General features: G+C 40.4%; 2 protein-coding genes across 4 annotated transcripts in view; one reads left to right on the forward strand and one right to left on the reverse strand.

Moving 5' to 3' along the window:
- The window catches only part of LOC122976792 (FERM, ARHGEF and pleckstrin domain-containing protein 1-like), a 68,076-nt gene extending 60,295 nt beyond the window's left edge, over nt 1-7,781 (reverse strand). The window contains exon 1 of the mRNA XM_044345471.1: nt 7,764-7,781. The gene's annotated coding sequence lies outside the window, so the exon portion shown is untranslated. The remainder of the gene's footprint in view (nt 1-7,763) is intronic.
- Nucleotides 1-23,292, forward strand: LOC122976793 (N-chimaerin). 3 transcript variants are annotated; one of them, XM_044345475.1, is made up of 15 exons: nt 1-272; nt 587-666; nt 3,270-3,308; nt 3,452-3,507; nt 10,288-10,319; nt 10,596-10,709; nt 12,259-12,385; nt 12,813-12,974; nt 16,754-16,831; nt 17,553-17,637; nt 18,167-18,340; nt 19,347-19,424; nt 19,526-19,663; nt 19,847-19,952; nt 20,127-23,292. In XM_044345475.1, the coding sequence occupies exons 2-15, from the start codon at nt 648-650 to the stop codon at nt 20,296-20,298; spliced, it is 1,380 nt and encodes a 459-aa protein (XP_044201410.1). In that variant the 5' UTR covers nt 1-272; nt 587-647; the 3' UTR covers nt 20,299-23,292. The 3 variants fall into 3 exon arrangements, with proteins under 3 accessions (XP_044201410.1, XP_044201411.1, XP_044201412.1); XM_044345476.1 differs by lacking the exon at nt 1-272 and adding an exon at nt 306-433; XM_044345477.1 differs by lacking the exons at nt 1-272; nt 587-666; nt 3,270-3,308; ... (3 more) ...; nt 12,259-12,385; nt 12,813-12,974 and adding an exon at nt 15,883-16,606 and having other exon boundaries at nt 16,703-16,831.
- Nucleotides 23,293-24,965: the final 1,673 nt, after the last annotated feature.

A 24,965-nucleotide genomic window follows, 5' to 3' on the forward strand; every position in this document is an offset into this window, starting at 1 on the left:
ACAAACTTTAACTCACGCTGTAGACTAAAATATCGAGATGACCATGTAAATACAGCCTAAGTTAACTATATAAATAAAAACATATCAAAAAGCCGAACTTTAAATCGGGAAATCGTCTTTCCTTCGTCGTGTAGATTCGTTGCCATAGTTACCCTGGACAGAGAAAGAGAGAGAGGGACTGAGAGAGAGAGAGAGAGAGAGAGAGAGAGAGAGGGCGAGACTATTCACGTGACACAGCAAGATGGCGATCACAATGTAGAATGGATGTGAATGTGAGTACTACGTATTATTATCTAACGGCTGGATTAATAAGACAATGAATTGTTTCACGCTGTTGCATTTTTATTACAAAACAAATATTCCTTCTACAACGTAAACACGTTAAAACAACAGCCAGTGCCGTTTTTACTCTCGCATCAGCCTGCCAACTAAAGTAACCGCTAACGTTAGCTCTCGTTTAATCTGCTGCCAGATCATTTATTGTTTAACGTTACTCAGCTGTTTTCACACATTAGCCAAGGTAGCTCATCGCAGGCACTTGTCTAATCCTTTCTTATTATTCTTTTATGTGTATTTTCTTTTATAGGATTTAAACTAAGTGGATCTGCTTGTTTAATTGTTCATCATCATCAAATCACAGACTCAAGATGGCCCTAAATGTGTTTGGTAAGCAGCATGACACCTCAGATGTTGGCTATTGTGTCCTTATCTGAGTGTATTAATTTTTTTGTCTTTGTGTATTTTGTTTGTTTGTGGCTGGTACATTAATATATAGTCTAAAGCCGTCAGTTATTATTATGTCTCTTCACTGTAATTTGGGTAAAATTGGGAGAAACCAGTTGAAATCTTGTGGATCCAGTGGCTGTGGTGGACATAATTGAGACAATTTATTTAAGTACTGCACTTAAATACAATTTTGAGGTACTTATATATGGCTTAAATATTTCCCTTATATGCTACTTCAACTCCACCACATGTCTGATGCAAATATCATACTTCTTCCTCCACTACATTTATTTGGCAATTATTCTTTGCAGATTAAAATTTTAAATACACATTACATGGTTGGTTTATATATGATATAATACATTTTTATGTGTTAGATTACCCAACAGTATATAAAGTAGTTAAATCAGCTTTACCATGACCCACTACAACATAGAAGTGCTGCTTACACAGTAATGCATCAGCAATAATAATTAATTACATAATGCAGGACATTTAGGTTGATTTTATATTGTGGTTACTACTATTAATTACTACTTTTACTTAAGTATAGGCTCGTAATACAACTTCTACCACTGATATATTGTAGCTGGTTGTCGTACACCAGAATATGCAAAAGATTATTACCAGTAAAATGTACTTATGCATCAAAAGTCCAATTACTCATTGTGGAGAAGGGTCCCATTCAGATTTAAGTGGTGTAATAATATTTTATGATCTTTTTAGTGCATTTTAATGTAAAACCTTTATCTGCAATGTACTGAGAAGTTGCAGCTGGAAGAAAAATATGGTGGCGTGTTCCTCTTTCAGTGGGATAAAATTATAACACGAAAAGAAAAAATACTCAGCTAGAGTGTCAGTGCATTACACAGTTGCGCTTGCACAATTCGGTGAAAAGCTCTGGATTGTATTTCTTTCTCTGTTGCAGACACTGTGTGTGTCAGTATTTGATATGTTATGTCTGGTTTCTTGTGAGTTTGTCTATGCTCAAGGGTATGTTGCCTTGAGAAGGAGGGTGAGACACTTTGCCTGGGGGAGGACTTGGAAGTTATTTTGAAGACAGGATACCGGGGCGACGAGTGTTGAATAGATAAGGGTTGTGGAGTGAACATAGAGTCCACCAAGACAGGAAACAGACTGTTTAGTTCTACCGGTGCAGAGAAGGTGGAAGACAGCTTATGGCTGAATTTGCAAGATGCTGGCCAAAGGATGGGACATCCATCACATTATGACTCTAGTGTTGATATTTTTAAGAGGAAGGATTAAAGAAAGTTTTAAATTAATGTTTGGCTGATTCAAGGATTAGTTCAAGTTGGTCTTTCACTATAGGAATGGCTGCAGTGTGGATGCACATTTGTGCTTTAATTGCAGTTATTGCATCTTTTGTATTTTGTAGAAGAAGATATTGCTCAATATACAGAATAGAAACATGAAACCAGTGTATTGACCAATACTGCCTTTGTCACACTTATTTTTAAAACGAAACACTTTCAAATGGTTAGTAAGTATTGTAAATGGAGAACTGCACCAGTGCTGTGAATTTACACAGTTGCATCACACTATGAGTCACTGAATAAATGCATACAGCGCAGAATATGAACCTGAAAGGATTTCACAGTAATCACTCAGAGTGGAAGTGTTTAGTAGCTCTTGCAGAGTTCAGCCAAACTCCAAATGAGTGCCTGAGGGCTGAAAATGACTGTTCTTCTCAGTTTCTAATCTTGCTCCGAGTCACATTCACGCTAATATTAATGTCAGTGTTGTTTATGGTGTGCTACGGCTGAACAAGCAGTGTTGAAACACAGCTATAATGTTGGTGTCCAATTAAGACGTGTAAGCCTGAGGGCGTAACAGCGAAAGCCCGTCTGAGTGTAACAAAGATAAAGTCAGCGCGGAGAGATAATTTACAAGCCATCCGATTTCCGTCTCAATATAAATGAACCTTTAAAAGCTTTTTATGCTCTGCAGAGTAGATTTATTCATTAAGCTGCTTGTGTGCTCAGTGCAGCGTTTGTTGTGGAAAAGAACATCATCAATCAGTCTGATATTCCAAAGTAATTGCAATCGAACCAAAGAAAATAAGGTCATTGAATGCCTTGACTTCAAATGTCTTGCTGTCCTTGTGATAACCTTCCAATTGTAGTTTTCTTTAGACAACTGTTTGTTTGGCGTCAATAGCGTTTTGCATATTTAGTCACTAAAGTCAAATTCATGTGATTGGTGGGAATTCCTGCTGTTACTTCCCAGCACCAAGTGTTAATCAATTAAACTGAGTATTTTTGATTGAAAAGTCTGCTTTTGTTTTTACATAAAGCTCCCCCTGAATTATCAAATGGACGCTGTCTTATTTCATTGATTTAACATCAGAAAGAAGATGAAATGAGACAGAGAATCCTGATCCTATTTTATGTGGTGCATATCAAAATTGAGACACAACTGGCAGATAAAATCAGCACTGTTCACTACCATGTTTCTTCCACCTGGGGGTGCTGTAGCAAAGGTAATGAAGTTTGAGTAACATGCTGTACTTTTTCTGTCCTCAGATCATGATGAATACAGACCACCAGTGTGGAAGTCCTACTGTAAGTACCTACAAATATTTTTACTTTTTTCTGAATATTTTCCATTATTGGAATTATCGTTTACTAGCTTTTCCATTGCTGTCCTCATCATACCCTTATTAAACATGCCTTATACTGATGGTGATGTGTGTTTTCTGCCATAGTGTACCAGCTCCAGCAGGAGGCACCTCACCCACGCAGAGTCACCTGCACCTGTGAGGTGAGAACACACTTCCTAATCGTCAGCCAGTTTAACCAGTCTGTCATGGTTTGTGGTATTCCTGGGAAATCTAGTTTTGATCTATTTGATATTTAAGTGAGGTAGCATAAATTAACTGCATAGGCATGAGGCATTGTCAGAGCTTTCTGTCTCAGTTAATCTAGGAAGACAAAAGTTATTCCTTTTTTTGTAGTTAACAGTCTATTCAGCATAATTAAGTGAGACAGAAAAATTAAGTTTTAAGCTTATAATTTCCCTCAGATAGACATTTTCATGCATGATTTTCCTGTAAGACTTTATGATAGTGTTCTTAAAAATAATGGATACTAAATATTTCTGTTTGTCTAAATTTCCCTCTTGGATGTGCTGTCACCTGTTATAATTACCATTCTGCGTAATATCATGCGGCAATCCCCAGTGCTATTTTTGGCCAACACACAAAAATGTACCTTGAAGGAGAAATTTTAGCTCAAGTGCAGTCAGTGGGTCACTTTTTTATGGGGCATCCCTTCACAGATGTTGGATTTGAATTAGACCCAAAGCACCCTCAGGAGGTCTGGCACTAAGTTTGACATCCCGCTACATTGTATCTACACATGTTGTAGGATTATCACAGCAACCAAAAGTACAAGATTTGTTTTGGTGCTTGTGTTGTGATGGGAGAGAGGCTGCTCTACATTACGAGGGAATGCTAGCGCATACTGGCTGCTGCTCCTCTTTGCTAAATAGACAATTAACTGTGAACATCACTGCTTGTGTGATTAACATGGCCCTCCTGCATTTTGCTCAAGCTTTTTCTGTTTTTCTGTTTTCTGTCTTCTGTCTTCGTGTTTTGATTGCTCCCCGAGTTTGAATACGCTCTGTCGAACTGGTGGACTTTGGATTAACTAAAGTAAAGTAATGTCTATCTTCTCTACTGGGATTTATGGATTTTTGATTATTCAATGTAAAGTGCCTCCTACCTGCTCTACTGGTATTTCATGATTTTTGGACTTTTGAACGTAAAGTGCTTCCTACCTGCTCTACTGGGATTTACTGATTTTTGGATTATTCAATGTAAAGTGCGTCCTACCTGCTCTACTGGAATCCCTTTTCTCCGGAGGACAGCGACTATCTCGTCCTCCACCCTACTGGTTCAGGTGTACCACAAAGCCCCTTCTGGCTCCCCTGCACTCTCTATCAGCATGGAAGTCACCCAGAGCTGCACTGTCACTGACAGACGCTAGTGACTGGGGGTTTTTCTTCAACTGGAGCTCCCTGCTTGTTTGCTGTAATGATCTCCACTGTGAGACTGTGACTGTGGCTGTTACTAACGCTGCCAGTCTGCCCAAATGACGCAACTGCTTTAATTATGATGTCCTACACTGCCACACAGCTGTGGAGTTTACGCAGTTTCCTAATTACACCCGACAAGTGGTTGTTAACCTGCTGCCAAGAGTTTGGGATTTTAAGACATCCATATGAGGTTCGCGCTGTGGTTTCAATGTGGAATACGGAAGCAAAACAAATTTGGGCGTCATCGTTGGAAACATTGCGAGACTACCCTATATCAGGCAAGATGCAAAATATGGAGTGGATCAGTGCACTGTGGAGTTTGCAGAGACTTCCATCCTCAGGTCTGTCTCCTGCCACCATGGAATTATTTAATGCACAATCTCTCACCGATAAAGCCCTCCTCATAGATGACCACATCTTGGACAAGGGGCTTGATTTCATGTGCCTAACTGAAACCTGGTATAATTAATGAGGCCTGCCCTCCTGGCTATAGTTACATGGAAAAAGCCCACAGTTCTGGTGATGGTTTAGCATATCAGGCTGAACTGAAACTGTCCCCTGCCAATGCTTGATCTTTCTACTATTCAATGCCTTACTCTAAAATGTAAACCTCCATATTCCATGACAGTGCTTCTCATCTACTGCCCCCCCCCAAGTCAAACATATTTAAGTCTGATTGAATGTCTTGGCGTGAATTAGCATGTTAATGTCCCTACTCACACCAGGGGGCACACTTGACCTGGTCATCACCGACTCCGCCCCCATCAATAACCTACAGGTCTATGATCCGGATGTGTCCGACCACAAGATGGTCTCAATGGATTTGACATTCCTGTCAACCCCTACCTCCAACACATCACCTGCCCAGCTTGTGCATCAGTGGATGAACTAGTGGCACTCTACAATACATCCCTGAGCAGTGTCTTTGATCGTCATGCCCCTTTCAGCCCTTGTTCACTCATGACCTGCAGAAAATAAAAATAGCTGGACGTCTCCTGGAACGACACTTTAGACACTCTGGGCTTGCTTTCCATAAACTGGCCTTCCATGAACATCAAAGGAGAAGTCCCTTAAAGATGCTTGGTTACAGTTCTACTCCAACCTAATTAATAACAATCCTGGCAACCTAAGCATCTTTTTTTCAACCATAAATCATCTCCCGAAGCCATAATTATCTTTCCCAATTGAGGCTATAGAAGAGCAATGTAACAGTTCCATTGACTTTTTCAGAGCCAAGATCAACAACATTCACTCTCTGACGTCCAGCTCTTCCTCTCTGCCACCTCCTGTCATTGACCCTCTGTCTGGGAGCTTGCCAGCTCTACTCCATTTTACTGGCATCAGGCAGGGCCATATTGAGGAAATCCTCAGGAAGATGAAACCCTGTACTTGTGCCCCAGACCCCATTCCCACAGCTCTGCTCAAATCAAATACATCCCCATTCTCAGCCCCCGATCACCCAAACTGTCAACCTCTCCCTTCAAACTGGTAGTTTTCCATCTCATCTGCCCTCAAGGTCACAGTCATCTGCCCCCTCCTCAAGAGGGACTGTCAGACTCTGCACTTATGCGGTGTCAGTCCTACCTTTCCTGTAGAATATGTCTCACTGGGAGGATGCAGGTCTAGATCGCTCCCTGTCACCTATGGTGACAAGGATCAGTTCTCAGCCCCATCCTGTTAACCCTCTGCTGATGACACATCCAAGAGGGTGCATATAGACATGGGATGTCTTTTCATTGCTATGCTGATGATACCCAGCTGTACATCAAAACTGCCCCAAGTCTTTCCTCAGCTATGTCACACCTCAGCACCTGTCTTGGTGATAAAGGCCTCAAATTTCCTCAAGTTAAACACCAGCAAAACTGAAGCTCTCCTTATTGGCACTCCACACCAGATTCAGTTATCTTTCATACCACATCTTACCTTTAATGGCCAGGACATCCCTCTTTCCTCCTCAGTCACTAATTTTGGTGTCAGGTTTGACCCTCAGCTGACTTTTGATGACCATATAAGACGTCTATGCAAAACCTCTTTCTACCATCACAAAACTAAACTACACCTCTCTCTGACCCTGTCAGATGTAGAGAAACTTGTCCATGCCTTTATCTCTTGAAGACTGGACTACTGCAATGCGCTCTTCACAGGGATCCCGGGCAGGAGCATCCAGAAGCTCCAGTACATTAAGAACAGCGCTGCCAGGATCCTGATGAGAGTGCGAAAACATGAACATATAAAACCGTTTATATAAGGTGCTCCACTGCAAATAGAACGCAGCTATGTACAGCTAATCTTGACAATCCAGCTGTATTTTGACAGTGTTGTGTTAAGAACATAGACTAACTTATCAGAGATAACTTGCAGGGTTTCCACCAGATTATTGCAAGCCCGCCAGGCCTGAGTTGACCTAAGCCTAAGCATCAAGGAATTTAAAAAGAAAAAAGTATTTTAATATGTTTGCGAAACTAAAATGTGTTATACAAGTAGCGTAGTTACTTTAGGGAATAGCTCAGTGCGTAGCGAGTGTGCGGTCTTGAGAGAGAGAGAGAGAGAGAAAGTGTGTGTGTGGCTGTGCCAACACTGGTCTGCAGTGCACACAGACGCGAAGATGAGCCAGAGGATGACCACCGCTTAGAACCAGAACCGGAGCAACCTGCCTGCCATCCAGAGAGAGACACACTGAGAGCAGGCTGAGCAGACAAGGAGCGGGAGAGTTCCTGCTGAAAACAAGCACCAAGACGTGGGGAGACATGAGAGCAGCTGCTCGCTAACAGCTACAGCAGAGAGCAGGAGAGAAGACAGACGTCTCACTCTGCTACTCAGTGCTGTGACTCTGCTGCTGCTGCAGACTCATGGAGCAGGCACTATAGTTTATAATTGTAGCGTCAGCCGTCCATCTAAGTATTGATAACACCTTTACATACGTTAACACCCCCCAACAACTTTTCTGCCAAAAAGTTTGTGCAGGTGTTAATGATACTAACCATTGGTGAACTCCAGTATGATTCTACTCAGGAATTCCGGATGCCGTCTTCCCTGCAGTGAAAAGCCAACAAAAATCCTTCCTCCTGCGCATGATCATGTTTTGATTTGGAGTGTGCACAGAGAGGAGGGGCTATTCACAGACAGTCCGTTGTCAGTGTGTTTGTGAGAGAGAGTGAGAAACTGAGAGCGGGGCAAGGGAGCTGAGTGGATCAATGCGCTGTACGCAGATCTACTGTGAAACAAGATTTTATCCATTTTAAATAGTAAAAAAAACCCTGGTGCTGTACAAATTAAATTTATTATTATTGTGTATTCGACTTGAACACCACATACACTTTCTGAGCGCAACACTTAAATGTGATTTTAACCAGCAGAAACAATAATGTATTAATGAAGCCTGGAGCAAGCTGAATGCTTCATAGTGTGTCTTTGTGTGTGTGTGTGTGTGTGTGTGTGTGTGTGTGTGTGTTCCTGCCTCCTCAGAGTCTGTATTTGCTGACTTGACTTGTAGCAGGTCTGATTGTTTTTGCTGTAGTTCACCAATCCATTGTCCTCACAGCAAAGGTATCTGTTAAGCTGTCTACAGACTTCATCTAAAAATGAGAAACAACATGATGTTTTTTTCACGTTTTTTCACTATTATAAAGACAATTCAACATAGTGTATCGGTATTTTTGTACTTGTATTTTGAAGCACTCAGCTCCTGTTATGTTTAACCCTGTTCTGCTTCGTTAGGTTTTAGCAGATGAAGTAGTGCAACAGGAAAGATGGAGCTTAGTGACAGTGGTTAAATTATTTCTGCATGGTGACTTACAAGTACCCAGTGATTCCCTGAAAAGGACCTAACTTGGGTTACAAACACCTCCGTCCTAGCCGAGGGCACCCAGGTGGCACGTTGCTGATGCCCAACAAATGCCATGCACCAACCAGCACATCTGCCCACAGGGGAGACAACCACCAGATGTGTGTATTTTGGGGAATCCAAGGGGGATTAAAGATGGGGGATGGATGGTACAATGTGTATCTGTGTGTGTGTGTGTATAGAAGCTAAAAAATGAACATGTGTTGGATTTAATGCCCTGGTCTGGTCAGGTAGTCGGTGCTGACCCAGTTTAAAGCACACAGACTGGCAGACAGACAGAGTGGAGCAGCCCCCCTCCCCGTCCCCTGCTACCAGCAGCCCAGTGCTGTCTGCTGGGAGTTCAGCCATATGTGGTTCAATGAAACACCAATAAACACTTAAATAAACACATATAAAATAAGCCATATAAACACTTAAATATGGGTGGTATAATTTGCGGCGTGTCAGTGTGTTTGGGTGGCATAAATGAGTAGAGAGGCCGTGCTTTAGAGGCAGAGTTACAGTAGATTACTGTAAAAACAGTAAAATGACATAAAAATCACAAAAATAATCAAGAAATATGAAGAAAAGGAAGGAAGAAAGAAACTTAATTGATCCTAAGGGAAATTTAGGCATCCAGTAGCTTTATTCAACACATACAAAACACCAATACACTAGTAGCTTATATGTCTAGTAGTTAGCCTCTGGGAAATTGCAACTTTTTCTAGAATAACACAATTAATTTTAAAAAATAGAGAGATGAATAGGCAGTTAAAATAATAGTAGATTAATAGCAGCTTTAAATGAAATAGTGAAGCATTTGGGACATACAAGTGCCTTACATGTGATATTCAAAAACTTACAGGCAGTTTATTTGCCTAAATGGATGTGTTTAAACTATTCCATTTCACTCTCTACAAATGTATTTCATCATTTCATTTAAAATAATATGCAGCAGAGACTGGAAATGTGTTTTTCTTCAGCTCAGCACTGTGTAATGTGCAGTCATGGATGTCTATTGAGCATTAGTAATGGGTGTTAGTCTGTGCGCTCCATGCATGGCTTACTGACAGGCCTCACAGCAGTTTTGGTAGGTGTCCAGAGGTGCACGTGCATGGCTGATAATGGAGAGCTAACACAAATACAAGGCAGATTATTTCTTGTTCTTAGATGCAATCCAATCCAATACACACTTGCCTTCCTTCCTCCTCACACACACACAAACACACACAAAGCGTCCAAATTAAAATTCACCACTGTTTGTTGGGTCCTTGTTGATTTATTGGCTGGACAGCAGTTTTGTTGAGAACAACAGAACGTTCAGTACTCAGCTTTTTTATCTGACTTGTGCAATATTCTCCGCACCCACACACAAACTCACATGTGCGCACGCTCGTTGCCAAGCAAGGTTTACATTCATGTCTCAAAAATCTGCCAAAGTCTGCAGGAACACACAGTTTGTATAGTTTCTGAGCCAATGTCGTTTCACAATCGATATTGTTATTTTTGGAGGGATTAATAATCTGTTATTGTGTTTTCTGGCTCATTTACCAGTTTAAACATTCTTGAGCATCACTTTGGTACCTTATTCCTGAATTTTACAAATTTGTTTTTGCAGATGGGTGTAATTCTTCTGCCTTTTTTAGTGTTTTATGAAATGAATATTTCTCTTTTTCCTGCAGGTGGACAACCGACCTAAATACTATGGAAGAGAGTAAGTTGACCCTCTCTTGATCGGTATATTCCCACAATTTTTTGCAATTTTGGAATCCATCTTCACCTACCTTTGTATTTAAGTCATGTTTCCCACATAAATAAAAACATAATTTTTTTAGGGAGTATTTATTGTACTTATGTTCAGTTGGAAGCAAACCTACCCAACAGTGCTGTCTGCACATCACAGCAAACAAATCTAACAAATTCAGAAAAATGTATGATGATACAGTGTTGTGAAGGCAGTTTTTTTTTTTCTTCTTTTTTTTATGTCCAGGTACCACGGGATGATTTCAAGAGAAGAAGCCGACCAGTTGCTGAGTCAGGCCGAAGGCAGCTACCTCATCAGAGAGAGTCAGAGACAGCCAGGCACATACACGCTGGCTCTAAGGTATGTTTGTGTCTGAGTGATTGGATCATTTAGGGAGACTCAGACACTCAGTGGTGCCACTGGATGTGTGTAAGCTTATGTTCTGGGTCGGGGGTTTTCAATGGATTTATTAGAAAATGAACCACGACAAGTAGAAAAACAACAAGAGTCCAGAAAGTCTGCTGAAGTTTGGAAGAAAATGCATGTTCTCAGTCGTATTTTGTAGGTGTCATTGTTGAAAGCTTCAAAGTTTTTACCTCCTGGCATTTTGGAGAGTAGATGATATCTTGCCTTGCCATCATTTCTACTATCTGTTGTCTGCCTATGCCCATACCGAATGTACGACAAGACAAAGAAAAAGGAGCATGCGGTGCTGTGTGAATGATGAGGACGCCTGATCGTGAGTCCAGTCTCCAGGCGCTGTGAGGTGTGAGGGTTTATCTCTCGAGTAAAGGCGGCCGTCGAACTTTAAGCTGCTCAGAGGATCTCATCTCTGAACTCACATGGCTGCACACACACTCCTCGTGAGGAGAGATGAGAGTATGAGTGATAGTTTGTGGAAGCTAGTTTGAGAGTTCCCTTTAGCTACTTATATGGCTACCAGATGTTTATTGGTTCAGTATTTTGGAACCATAAATTGCCCAGTTTGCTCTTAAATAAATACCCTGAGTTGTAGTCAGTTTTACTTCAATATGATCTATCATTTTCTCAGAGTGGGTGTCACACTTTTAAATGGGCTCATGGCTTAATTTGAAGTGGAGCACTGTTTGGTTTTGGGTCAGTGTTCTCTATTCATAGTCATGTCACTCTTCCACCTGACCATGTTTCTCTCTTTTTGCTTTCTCTCTCTCATCCCTGTGGTTATAATTACCTTCCATAAATACTCCCTCATAAACTAGAGTCCCGCTCTGGGTAGGCAGAAAAGGAAAGGTTGGATTTTGGGTTAATGATCTAGCGGTGCCGTTTTATGTCACTGTGGTTTCATTGTGATCCACTAAGGAGGAGATAATGTGTTGGCCCAGTTCAGCGTCTGTCTGTCTGTCACAGTTCTGTCGCTTTGAGTTTGTGCTATTTCTTCTGACTTTGATGGGCTGCGGTATTTTTGTGTGTGATTTTATAATACAAAAATCTCAGCGTCCTACTTTCCTTTTCTCCACTTCTTGGAAGCAAAAATCCTTTTTGATGTCTGTTGGTGAATTGATCCGTCACTTGGTCATCCACCATGTTGGTCCAAACTGAAATATCTTAACAACTATTGAATGGATTGCCAGAAAAGTTTGTACAGATATTCATGCTGCTCTCAGGATGAATCCTAATAACTTGTTGATCCACTGACATTTCCTATAGCACCAGTAGTTAGTTTTAGTGAAATGTCTCAACAACTAGGTAGACTTAAATGGAATTTGGTACAAACTGTAGACTCTTCCACTCTCTTTGTATACAGTATTAGAGGAAAAAAGTTATCCAGTGTTGTCAAATAATGGCCAGACACTGTTTGAAGAGTCTGTTATGGGCAAATCATTTGAATTTCAGATTTATAGACAACTGCTTTTTCCTCCATCCCTTCCAGGTTTGGGAACCAGACGAGAAATTTCCGTCTCTACCATGATGGGAAGCACTTTGTTGGAGAGAAGAGGTTTGAGTCCATCCATGACCTGGTCACAGATGGCCTCATCACACTCTATATTGAGACAAAGGTGTGTTTGTGTGTGTGTCTATCTGCCCCCCCCCCCTTCCTTTTTATACCTATTCTAGCAACAAACAGACATCACTTTTGATCAGAGCCAAATAGTTGTTATCTTTTGCTGATTATGTATGATAACTGGCAGCATTTAAAGCGAGCTTTCGGCCCATGTTTGCCAAGTAAAAAAAAAAATGCTGAGGAAAGAAGGAAAATCTGCATTTTTCTTGAGCACAGTCTCCGTTAAGTATTTCATTCTTTATTCAGACAATAGGAATGCACCAACTGGGACAAACCAGTAATGAAAATGAAGTCCAGGTCCAGCTGTGTCAAATGTTTCAAAGGCAGAAAAATAATCATACTGTCAGTGGAGAGAAAAAGTTGTAAAAAGTGTAGGAAAAAGAAGTAACTGGCTTATTTACAGTAACTGTCTCTTCTGTCAGGCAGCGGAGTACATCGCTAAGATGACCATAAACCCTATCTATGAGCACGTGGGCTACACCACACTGAACCAGGAGCCCACCCTGAAGAAACACCTGCCAATCAGCCCCGAGGCCCCCGATGGACCTGCTCCAGCCAAAGACGACCGCAACGCAGAGGAGAGGGTGAGGACAAACACACAAGTATATATTGATTTTTGACACAAGACTTTAAAGAATCTCATATATTCAATTGAATGTCATTTGGAGAAAGAATCTCCCGCTATAGAACGACATGTTGTAGCTTTTAGATGCTGTACAATAAACCTTCAGCAGAAATCATACTGAATACCAATCGATATCTTCAAAACTTATCACGCTTCAAGAAAAATGGATATTTTTTAAATGGAAACTGTGTAGGAACTCTGGCAAAAAGTATTCACTAATCAACATATGTTATATTATTGGCACAGAGTTTTGGCTGCGTGCTTTGTTGGAGCTACAAACCAAAGCTTTCCCCCATTGGGGAACCCTTAAAAATTCACTTTCTAAGACAAATTGACTTGTTCACAACATGTAGAAACATTCATCATGTCTTATTTATTTCATGTGTTGCTCATTTATTTTCTTTCCCTGTAATAGAGAACTGTTGAAAAGTGAGTAGTTAATCAGTATCAGGACAGAAACTGACAGTGGAAAATGTGTAGGAACACTGAGATGGACGATGCTTTTAAAGATGGAATGATTCATAGGAGGAGTGAGAGATGAGGGGGTTTGAGTGGATTCATTTCTGTGTCCTGCGTCATCTCTGACGATCTCTGAATGTGGAAGACAGAAGAACAAAATCTTAGAAATTTTAGTTTCAGTGGAAGATGACTGGATTTATGCTGTGGGCAGTGAAATAAACAAATAACAATCTCTTAAACCTAACTCGCATAAATGAAGGTTATGTAATTAATAATGCACAAAACGTTACCATATATATCACCAGAATATCCAGAATAGTTTAAAACTATGATGAGATAAATGTATATCTAAAAAAATGGGCATGCATTTTTAAAAATATAATGTTTAGATACCCTGCAGAGAGTTTAAGTAAGAAAAGTTGCTGTAGGATGGAAGGATGAGATTTGAAGATCATGCTGAATGGAGAAGCAGAAGAAGAAAGAGGAGGAGGAGGATGGATGCAGAGGAGAGATGGCCTCCAGCCAAGGGCTCTGCAGTAAAATTACATAACAGCAGCTTGCCTGCAGAAACCTGCTATCGCCTAAAAGTATTCAGAGTTTGTCGTGGGATGTAATAAGTTTTCTGTGTTTAGTTTTTTTTTTTTATCTCAGAGTCAGACTGGAAACTTTTTCTAGAGATGGAGACACTTTTGCTTTTTCAGAGGATTGAAACAGATTTGACAAAAAAAATGGAGATGTGAGGTTTCTGTGTGACACTGGGCAGCATTTAATGTACATTTTAGTTCTGCAGCTGTGTGTGTGTGTGTGTATATGTGTGCAGGTGGATGCGGGAAAATGAGGCAGGAGATGCAGATCCATTCTGGTAACTGCTGCAGAACTACACACCCACAGACACATGTAATAAAACATACACATACACCTAAATATATGTAACACAGTGCAGTTACAGCGGATATTTGTCACACAAAACACTAACCAACAAGCTCATAGCAAAGTAGGTATAGTGTGTACACCAACCTCCTGAGGCCTTACATGACCTGCAGTGCATGACCACCTACACTGCACCTCATACATCACTGTCTGTACGTCTGTGTGTGTGTGTGTGTGTGTGTGTGTGTGTGTGTGTGTTTGTGTGTGTGTAATGGGGGTGGTCCCGTGTACGTGCATGCTTTCATAATTGGGTGGATTTGCAGACAAAGCAGTATGGCTGTGACATTGAGAGCAGAGGTGGCTCTGTATGGGAAGGTGCGTGAGAAATACATATTTTATATGTTTGAACGGTTAATCGCCTCTTATTGTGGATTAAACGCAGTTTTACAGCCCCTCCGAGAGCGATAATGACATCGCTCTGGTGATGAGTTTTTAAATTTTTTATTTTTAAGACCTGGTTGTGAGATTGAATTTGCTGGACGGTGACAGGGAGGAAGGTGAGATGAGGTGGCAGGAACACATAGATCATGATCCAATTTCAATCTGACAGAAAATGTAGAAAAAATACAAAAAAACCATCAGAAAATTAGCAAAGACCACAGAATATATCCCCATCAATATATGAGCTTTTTCCTCTTTTTTTTTTTCATTCTTTCTATGAGATGCTCTTTTGTTAGCCACCCAGCAGCACCCTCCGCCCCCTGATCTCCATGCAATGAAAACAGTCATTAAATATCCATGACGAGTCATACATATTCACTGTGTTGTGTATATGAGCTGAGGATTAGTTACATGAATATGTAGTTGTGCATTATAATGACATTTTGTGGTGTTTTTTTGTTTCTATTTGTTACTGCTTTTGCCTCAAAACAAGCTTTTTTAGTATCTTCGTATAAAATATCTAAAAAAGATCAAAACACGTTGCGTAAAACAGCCAATCAGAGGTATCTAAAGTGAAAATTCAGCCTTAAACTGCTCTTACATAATGCTAATTATATGATCTAAAATAACTGTGGATATAAGAGAGTGTAAATTTTGTTGTAGGGCAGATTTTTGGTAAAGAAATTTTCAGACTATCGCAGTTCAGTGTGCGTTACAATTCCTATTGTTTATTTAGAGAATTTGGAAAAACAGATGGATGTTGCAGGCAAGAATGACAAAAAGGGGAGGAAACAAAAGAGGAACAAAAAGTGTGAACGAATGAATAAAATAATAGTCTGTTTCTCAGTTCATTCTCTTTCTCCCTCCTGGGACAATCGAGGTGGCAGAATTGGTAGCGAACAACAAGAACCGCTGTCTTCTGATTGGTCCGTTCTCCTCTCAATGTGACCTGTTAAATTCATCCATTACTGCATCGTAGCTCTGCCCCGACCCCCTCCTCCTCCTCCTCCTTCCACTCCTTTCTTTCTCCGCCTCTATCCCTCCCTCCCTCCCTCCTCCGCTGGTTCTGCCTAGCGAGTGTGTAGAGGAAGAGGAAAGCGGATTAACACACACACACACACACACATTGAGCCATGTGGGCTGAAGCGCTCACCTACACGAGACCGAGAGCCAGGAATGCACATTCTGCCGCATCAGTCTGGGCTGGAGGATTTTGGTCACACCTTCCGAGAAGAGAAGATTTATCAAATTATATTAAGTGAACTTATTTCAGGATTTTTCTTTTTTGTATCCCAAGACAGATTCATTATTCGCTGGCTGGCTTCTTTTTTTTTTTTTTTTTGTTTTGAACAAGAATCGCACAGTGCAGTTGCATCAGTATGCAGAGCTAATCTGATTGGCTGATCTTTGTGGTACTAAGACAGCAGGATTGGTCCTGTGTCGGCTCCTCAGTTTTGGATGTTGTTGTTTTTGTTGTTGTGGAGCTGAAATGATTATATTTCTCCATGAGAGTCTGGTTGTTTTGCTGTTTTCCAACTTATTCCTGTTTTTATCATTTTTAACAGCATCTTTATGAGAGTATTTCCAGTTTTTTCAGTCTGATTAGATTGTAGTGTCAAGAGCAGGATTTTATTCAAGCAATTTATTTACCCCAGGTGGAGCTAAATCCACGGTGAAACTACACATACCACAATGCCGAGCCGAGAGTCGTATGTTGTTAGGAGAGGTAAAAAGCAATCAGGAAGGCGAGCTGAGAAGGAGGCAGGTCAGAAGGGTTCTTTGTTTACCGCCGCTCTCGGTTTAAATGTCAGCGGCGGTTCGATTCCCTCGCTGCCAGTCTCCAGCGGCGCCTCGGACCCCTGCACAGCAGGGTCGGGGACCCGTCTCGGCCGAGCACCGGCCCCCTCCAAACCCAACTCCCCTGCTTCCACCTTCTGGCAACCAATCCGATCTTTTGCCCTTTCGCAGCTCACATCGCTGGTGCGGCGGGCCACCCTGAGGGAGAGCGACTTTGCGCCCAAGTACGAGAAGGTGCACAACTTCAAGGTGAGCCGCTCCTTCGCTTCCTCAAATCATGTCCTGTTTGTGTGTGTGTGTGCAGTGCTCATGTGTGTATGCCAGGACCGCTGATTCAGCTCGTGGGGTCTTATTCAAATTCACCTCAGAGAGCACTGGGTATTCACGCACACACACACACACAGTGAACACACACATTTATGCATTTACATGTCATGTTTACAGCGTTTGTTTACTGCTACACTACAAAAGCTTCCAATTCCCAAATTTCAATATTACAAGCAGCCATTAGTAAGGAGCATAAAGGTCAGAGCCAGAGAGCTCTGGAGAAATGTGGAAGAGCACACACACTGACAGATAGCATAGGGATGTGTGTGTGTGGAGGTTATTAGCATTTCATTATGTGGAGCCAATTTATGCAATAAATGGGCAGATTGAAACTGTTCTCACTATAAGAGCCCTCCTATTCAGTGTCCATCATGCTTTTGTCAGCGCCTGTCATTCTATAATAAAGATTATTGCTAGTATTCAGATTAGATTTCCATCTAGGTATACAGAAGCTAATATTTTCTCACCTTTTGTTCTTAAATATACAATTTTCGGTACTTTCAATTAATGTGTTTTTCCAATCATCTTTTTGTGTGAATGTATTTGTTGTCATTTATATATTTGCAGTGAATTCTGGGGTACTTGACATGTAAAAGAGACACCTTATTTCCTTCTCCCTCCCTCTCTGTCTATCTTTAACCAGGTTCATACATTTAGAGGCCCCCACTGGTGTGAGTACTGTGCCAACTTCATGTGGGGTCTCATCGCTCAGGGAGTCAAGTGTGCAGGTAACGCACATACCTTTCTCATGCTGGCTGATTTTTATTTATTGAAGTTCTTCTCTGCTGTTAACCTTTCATCTGCCATAAAAGATATAAATTCCTGCCCCTTTTTGCCTCCTCCACTGTGTTTGACATGTTGCGCCTCCTCTCGCTTAAACCGTGACTCAAAACTGGGACAGCAGATGAAAGTTGGTCGCTTTCACTGTTGACTCATCCACAACGTGTCATGGATTTAAATGTTAAAAGACTCAATTTAGTGCCAAAGAACACACTGTCAGTGAGATTATTGCTGTGTGCGTGGGTCTCTGCAACACCTACGGGTAGACTTTTTGTTTAAATGCTACTTTTACCATCCAATATACTTATTATACTTTAAATATCAGATTTGGATGGACAAACTCACATTGTAGTGATATTGCTGTTGGCGCTATTAAGCAGTGTAAAGCAGGGTGAAGTTATACAAGCACACATTTCTGTAAATGCCGTCACAGGAGAGCCATTTTCAGTTTCCCCTGTGTGTCTTTCTTTGTGTCAGACTGTGGGCTGAACGTCCACAAGCAGTGCTCCAAAGTGGTGCCGAACGACTGCCAGCCGGACCTGCGGCACGTCAAGAAGGTGTACAGCTGCGACCTGACCACGCTGGTCAAAGCCCACAACACCAAGAGACCGATGGTGGTCGACATGTGCATACAGGAAATCGAGGCCAGAGGTGAGAGAGAGAAAGCAGTGTGAGTGTGAATTTGAGTGAGTCAGTGATTATATAATGTTGACAAAAAAAAGTATTGTTTGCTGCAGCCTTAAAAGAGAAACACCCACGATGCTGGCATGTACGTAAAATGTGTGTTCGTCAGTACACAAGCAGGCTAAATCACGCTTGTGTGTGTGTGTATGTGTGTAATAGACTGAGAGCCTGATGATTCCTCCCCTGTGGGACCTGACAAGCCATAAGGGAGCTGCCATAGACAGGATTTTATTGACTTAAATTCAAGTCCGGAGTGAAACTAACATGCGAAATCAATAAAGACACCTGACTGTGAAGTGATTGAACTTGACTGGAACAGGAGCGCCAGCTGAATCCACCCCTCATCCCCCCTTAACCCCCCCTGCCCCCCACTCTGTCTCGCTTGTCATGTTTTCTTTTGTCCTCTAATCAATATTCACTGTCTCCTTCTATCAGTTTATATCTTGATTGTGTGTGTTTTAATCCTATTCCTGTATCTATTTTAGCTGAATTTACTTAAGCCGATCCGTTGGCACAACAGGAAAGAAACCATTGTTGTACGTCAACATTTATCAACAGCTGACATCTCTGGAATAATAGGAGTAATCAGCAATAATGTAATAAAGAAATTAAGGCTGCAACTAACATTTTTTTCTTGATTAATTGTTCATTTTAAAAGATGTAAGGAAATATTAATGCTTTTCACATTTTCTCAATGCCCAAGATGATATCTGAAAAAATGTCTCTTTGTTCAAACAACAGTCCAAAACCCAAATATATTCAGTTTCTGATCATAGAAAACTAAGAAAATCAGCAAATATTCACATTTTACAAGCTAGAACCAGAGACTTTTTGGCATTTCCCCTTGAGAAATGTCTTAAATTGTAGGTAATGAATAAAACTCTTTCAGCACTAAAAGAAATGTTTATTTACGCTACAGTTAAAGTTCAGTCAGTGCTTTATACTAATACCAATTCTCCTTATCTGCCTCCAGGTCTTCAGTCAGAGGGTTTGTACAGAATATCAGGCTTCAGTGAGCTGATTGAAGATGTCAAGTTGGCCTTTGACAGAGGTTAGTATGCGCAAAAACTACAAATTACCGCTACACTCACTCACCACTTTAACTTATCTCCTCGATGTTTTGTTTGATTTATCGATTGATTTGCCCTACAGATGGAGAAAAAGCTGATATTTCCTCAAACGCCTATGAGGACATTAACATCATCACCGGAGCCCTCAAACTCTACTTCAGAGAGCTGCCAATTCCCCTCATCACATATGATGCCTACCCACGCTTCATAGAAGCCGCAAGTAGGTCTTCAAGCTGTCGGGACCTTATTACATTAAATTTTTGGGTCTTTCGTTTCATTATATGATAATGGATCCTTCCTCCTGTGTTTGTGTGTGAGTATGAGATTTGCTCCTGAAACACATCTCCTTTAATCAGTGTTTTTCGATATTTTTTTGTATGTGTGTGTCTGTTGTTTGTTGCAGAGATTGCAGACGCAGAAAAACGGCTGGAGTCTGTCCACGAGGCCTTGAAGCTGCTGCCGCCAGCTCACTGCGAGTCGCTGCGATACCTCATGGCTCACCTCAAGAGGTCTGAACATACAAACTGCTTAGCTTAGTTGTTGAAGATAGTTATTCAGCTTAATGACTGGGTTTTAATAGATTTATTTGTAGTTGTTGTGGTATAGGGGTTTGAAGAAATACTTCTTCCATCCCTTCCTTTTCCCCTTCTGATTATTCGTGTTTTCCCCTTTTCTTCACTCAGAGTAACCCAGTATGAGAAGGATAACCTCATGTCCAGCGAGAACCTGGGTATCGTCTTCGGTCCGACACTGATGCGAGCCCCAGATCTGGACGCTATGACGGCGCTCAACGACATCCGATACCAGAGACTGGTGGTGGAAATGCTCATTACCAACGAAGATGTATTGTTCTGAGAGGAGGGGGGGAGGGAAATGATTCTTCCAATGAGGAGAGGAAGGACAGAGAGATTGGGAGTATATGTGTTGTCCTCATGTGAAAAGATGGAAGACCTGTTGATTTTTTGACAAGAAAACGAAGGAGAAACAAGCAAGATACCTGAGACTTGTGTCTTGCTAGAGAGGACAAAAGGGACACTAACTGTTTATATGAGGAGTTGAAGGAAGGATCAATGAAGGAAGTGACTATTTGCAAAGAAGGAATTGAAAAAAAAAAACATAGTGAAGACTCTTCTTTGAGCGAAGAAGTGAATGGAAGGATGCAGTGTTTCCCTACATTTCTAATGTACATTAGCAACACTTTAGTCAACAAACTTGAAGCTTCTACAGAAGATCATAAATTTCTAATGTAATAACTGTACAAAATGGCATTACTGGAATAATGAATTTTGGGATTTTCATTGAGATGACTCATTTATGTCTCTTAATGAGCTGGGAGAAAAGGGGATTAATACTAGTAGCATTGCAATGACACTACTTTGTCTACGTAGGGGAAACACTGTGGGATCCATCTTTATGTTGCTCTCTTTCTTCTTAAATGGATGTCTTGACATTTTTTTTTCTCTCTGTGGCATTTTAATTTTTCTTCACCAGAAATGCTACTTTGAAAATGTTTGGTTAGCATTGTTAGCATTTACCACAGAAACCAAATGATACCACTAGCCACAAGCTAATGAGAAACTAGAGGTTTCAGTGAAAAATGCTGCTTTCTGACCAACATATTTACCAAAAGAGCAACTTTTCCCTAAAATTCTGGTGGTTTTTTTGTTTACTTTATTTTCCACAGTGTCAAGGTATCCCTTTAATCTTCCTCAAGAGAAGAAGCACTGACTTCATTACAGTAGACAGCTGGATGAATGAATGAATGGAAAAAGTGAATCACTCATCCATAATGCGCAATCATTCCTCTGAATGGAACTGAAGTGACTTGGACCTATTGTGTTTTCATTCCTTTTTTATGTACTTTTTTTTTTTTTTACATTACAGCTCCCTCTTCTGTACCACTGAGTGAAGTGTAATTACACAGTAATCTAACATAGTAGGATTTTAGTTGCTAACATAGAAAACCAATGCCCAGTCACTCTCTGTTGATCAGTTTTCTTACTGTGTAATTACACCCAATAATAGAACTGATAGAGCTGTAAATTCAGTGGTTTTCAATTGTTAACATTTCTTCCTCACTGTCTCTGAACCAATCCTGCATTCTCTCACTTCTCCACCTGCTTGCTTTGCCTCTGAGGGTGACACCCTAAAACCCTTTTGCAGAGGAAAAGTCACAATTCAGTGCCATGGGATCCCTTTTAAAGGAAATGTTTGGGAGTTTTTCCATGGCTGAACACATAAAGAACAGAAAAATGTTTTCTAATCGAACAGACAAATTCAACACAGACTGTTTGCTGGACAACATAGCCAGTAGAACAGACAGACTTTACAGAAAACAACCAATATTTACCAGCATTTGGCTAGTGGCTGGTTTTCATTTCAGATCTCATTTACACAGCTTTGGCTGCCATACATCACACCAGTGGCAGACGGTGAAGAGAGGAAGTGACTTGGACCATGAACAAGTGAAATGGTGCTTTATGTTGTTTTTTGCTTTGGTTCGTAACACGTGTGAAGCAGTATTTGTAATTAAGCGATGTTGTGAAGCACATTTTGAGCTCAAAATACAGATTGAAATTCTTGCCCGGATGTAATTTAACAATTAATTGAATTCCAAAGCAGTGTTTGAATTAAACCACTTAAGCCAATAACAAAGACTAAGTGGGATGATTCAAATGCTCAAAGCGGGAGATGCACTAGTACCAAGAGTGGTTTTTGGGGTACCACATAATTTGAAAATGTAATGTCATGTCCCATCCCAAAAATGAAAGCAAAGAAGCTCAATTAAACAAAATCTCATTATGGTAATTACTTAGTTTTAGTGTTTTCAATTAAAGAGGTATTGGCCCTTCCTTTCCCTGAAGTGCTAGTTGACAATGAGGCCGTGTTTTGACTCTGAAGCCATGTTTGAAAAGATGTGAAAAAACAGGAACATACACCAGCCTGCCGTAACCATCATTTAACTGTGAAAATGTGAGTAAAGAGGGTTATTTTTTTGACTTGTTTACCTCTGCCCTCTACAAACAAAACAAATAAAATGAGATTTTACCAAGATACAAGATAGCGTAATCAAATGCCAAACAGATGACTTGATGAGTTTCTTCCAGATATTTGAAGATCAGGCACTGGCTTAACATTACATATTGAAAGTTTCTCTGTGATGTTTTGACCATTCTCTGATGTAATGAAAGCAGTATTAATTGTGGGACGACGATGCTAATCATTTGTAATATGAAGGAGTGTATTTGCCATGTTATTTTTTAAACTAGTGCCATTTGAAAAGTGGAGGTGTGGAGTGGATGCCTTCTGCATGTACCCACACCTCAGCTAACACACACTATACCCCTTCCCTTACACCTTTTTATTCATTTCTACCCCCATTTCTGTCGGGGGTCACTGATTAAATATTAGAAACGTGCTTCATTTGCAAAGTAGTGACAAACCTCCAGGAGCTAAGACTCATATCACAAAGCAAAGACGGTTGTAAAAAAAACAAAAAAAACAAGCGCACCCATAGTGGGTTGGGTGGAAATCAAATGGATGTAACATAAAAGTAACATCAACATTTTTCTAACAAATTTTGATTATGTTTTTCATGTGTTCTTTATCTTAACTGTTTTGTTCTTCATTCCTCACGGGGTGAAATGTAACCCTGTTGATTTAACCATGTACTAACTATCATCAGCTTAACCCGATGACGACTTGTGAGCCTTCAGTGATCTGTGACAATTGCTTTTTTTTTTTTGGCATCATGAAATGTCTTTTTTTTAATATTGTCATTACTGTAAAGTATTTTCTATATGGTTTATGCATGGTGAAATTAAATTATTAAATATGGCTTTCAGTTGGCGCATATCTGAATTTTGTTCATAACTAAAAACAATCATCCTGGTTTTTAAACGAGAAATGTACTATGTGTTTATTGATGCATTACAGGAACTGTATTGTTGCAGAGGTGGTTTAGATCAGTTGTTTCCCTACTTTTTTGCATTATGACATCTAAAAATGAAGCAATTTTCCCTTTGCAAACTGTTTTATTTAGATACTTTTAGAGTCTTGAAGAGGTTTAACTATCCAGCATTTCACCAAAAATGGCAAAGATTTGACAAAACCAGAAAAAAACATAATTTTGTGATGCAGAAGTATATATTTTTTCCTGTTCTGTTAAGTCCTGTTCTGTGACCCTTCAGGTAAGTTTTAAAACGCTTTGGAGGGGTCTGGACGGCCAGATTGCGAACCAATTAACCACTATATTATATAAAATGTATATTTACAACGTAAGCAAATGTTTGCACATAAAACCTAAAAAAATGAATCCTGAAAACTAACTGTCCGATGCAAAAATAATAGTTTTTTGACAGTGCGGTCAAACTGTACGTAGTTTTTCATCGTGGTGTGATGATGTCATTCTAACACCACGTGATGTGGCTGCTCTTCCCTCATTGGCTGCTGCTTAATTGAAGGCGCCTCAGTGTCTCCGGTGACTTTGACGACGCCGATGAAGGAAATTCAGCAGATGTGATCGTATATTTTTACATTGTCGGTAAAGTTTGCGCTTCAAGGTTGCCACTAAATGTAGAATTCAGCAAATTTTCGTGAAGAAACCGGACTCCCGAAGAGGAAATGCACCAGCTCCTGATGAAGACGCGAGAGTTATTTTTGCCTAGGACCGTTGGAGAAAAATTTAAGCTAATTCGTTGCGGCTAATAGGTGAGTTAACTTACTACTATCTCTATTAGCATAACTTTTATTAACCACATACTATTTTTGTGACTATTTGTACCGTGTATAGCTGGATGTTAGCTAATTTAAGATGAGTTGAACTGAAGGTTTCTCCTAGCTTAGCAGAAAGACTGAAACGGTGCAGTCTTTCGCATTACAAAGTGTTACCCGAAGCCTCAATTAAGTCAGAATTTTATTAACTACTTAATTGTAAGTTCAACACTTCATATTTACTTTGGTTCAGAGTTGTGCAAACACAGCAAACCCGAAAAAATCGTTTGCACCGCGTTTCAGCTGCAAATCTGCACGCTTTTAATTAATTTTTAAGGTTGTCCCATTTGGAAGCTCTGAAGTGATTTTCACGAACTTCCCAGCAAATAAATACATGAAAATGCAACTTAAATTGTGGAAAGTTAAGCTACAAAGTTGGTCCTTTGTTAAATTTTCATCCACCATCTAAATCTTTCAGTCAGGCGCGTCAAGGTAGGAGTTGTAATATATCTTTGTCCTGTCCTTGTGTAATATTAGGTAGAGAATAAGTCATCCATTATGTTAATTTCCTCTAAATATACTTGGAAACTATACAGACAGGTTAAGGATGGTGAAGAAGGCAGACTGGGGTAACTTTAGGTCAGAAGCGGGCAGGCTGTACAGTGGGAGTGAGAAGCACTCTGCTACCGTCCGGTGGACAAAGAGAGAAACTACAAACAACATATTTTATTTGGCTTTTAGCTGTCAGTACAATCAGCACAAACGCTGCCGATTGTGGTGTGTTTTAGGTCATTAGAGGTCATTGAGGC

Source organism: Thunnus albacares, chromosome 24 (genome assembly GCF_914725855.1).
Source record: "Thunnus albacares chromosome 24, fThuAlb1.1, whole genome shotgun sequence".
Classification (NCBI taxonomy): Eukaryota; Metazoa; Chordata; class Actinopteri; order Scombriformes; family Scombridae; genus Thunnus; species Thunnus albacares.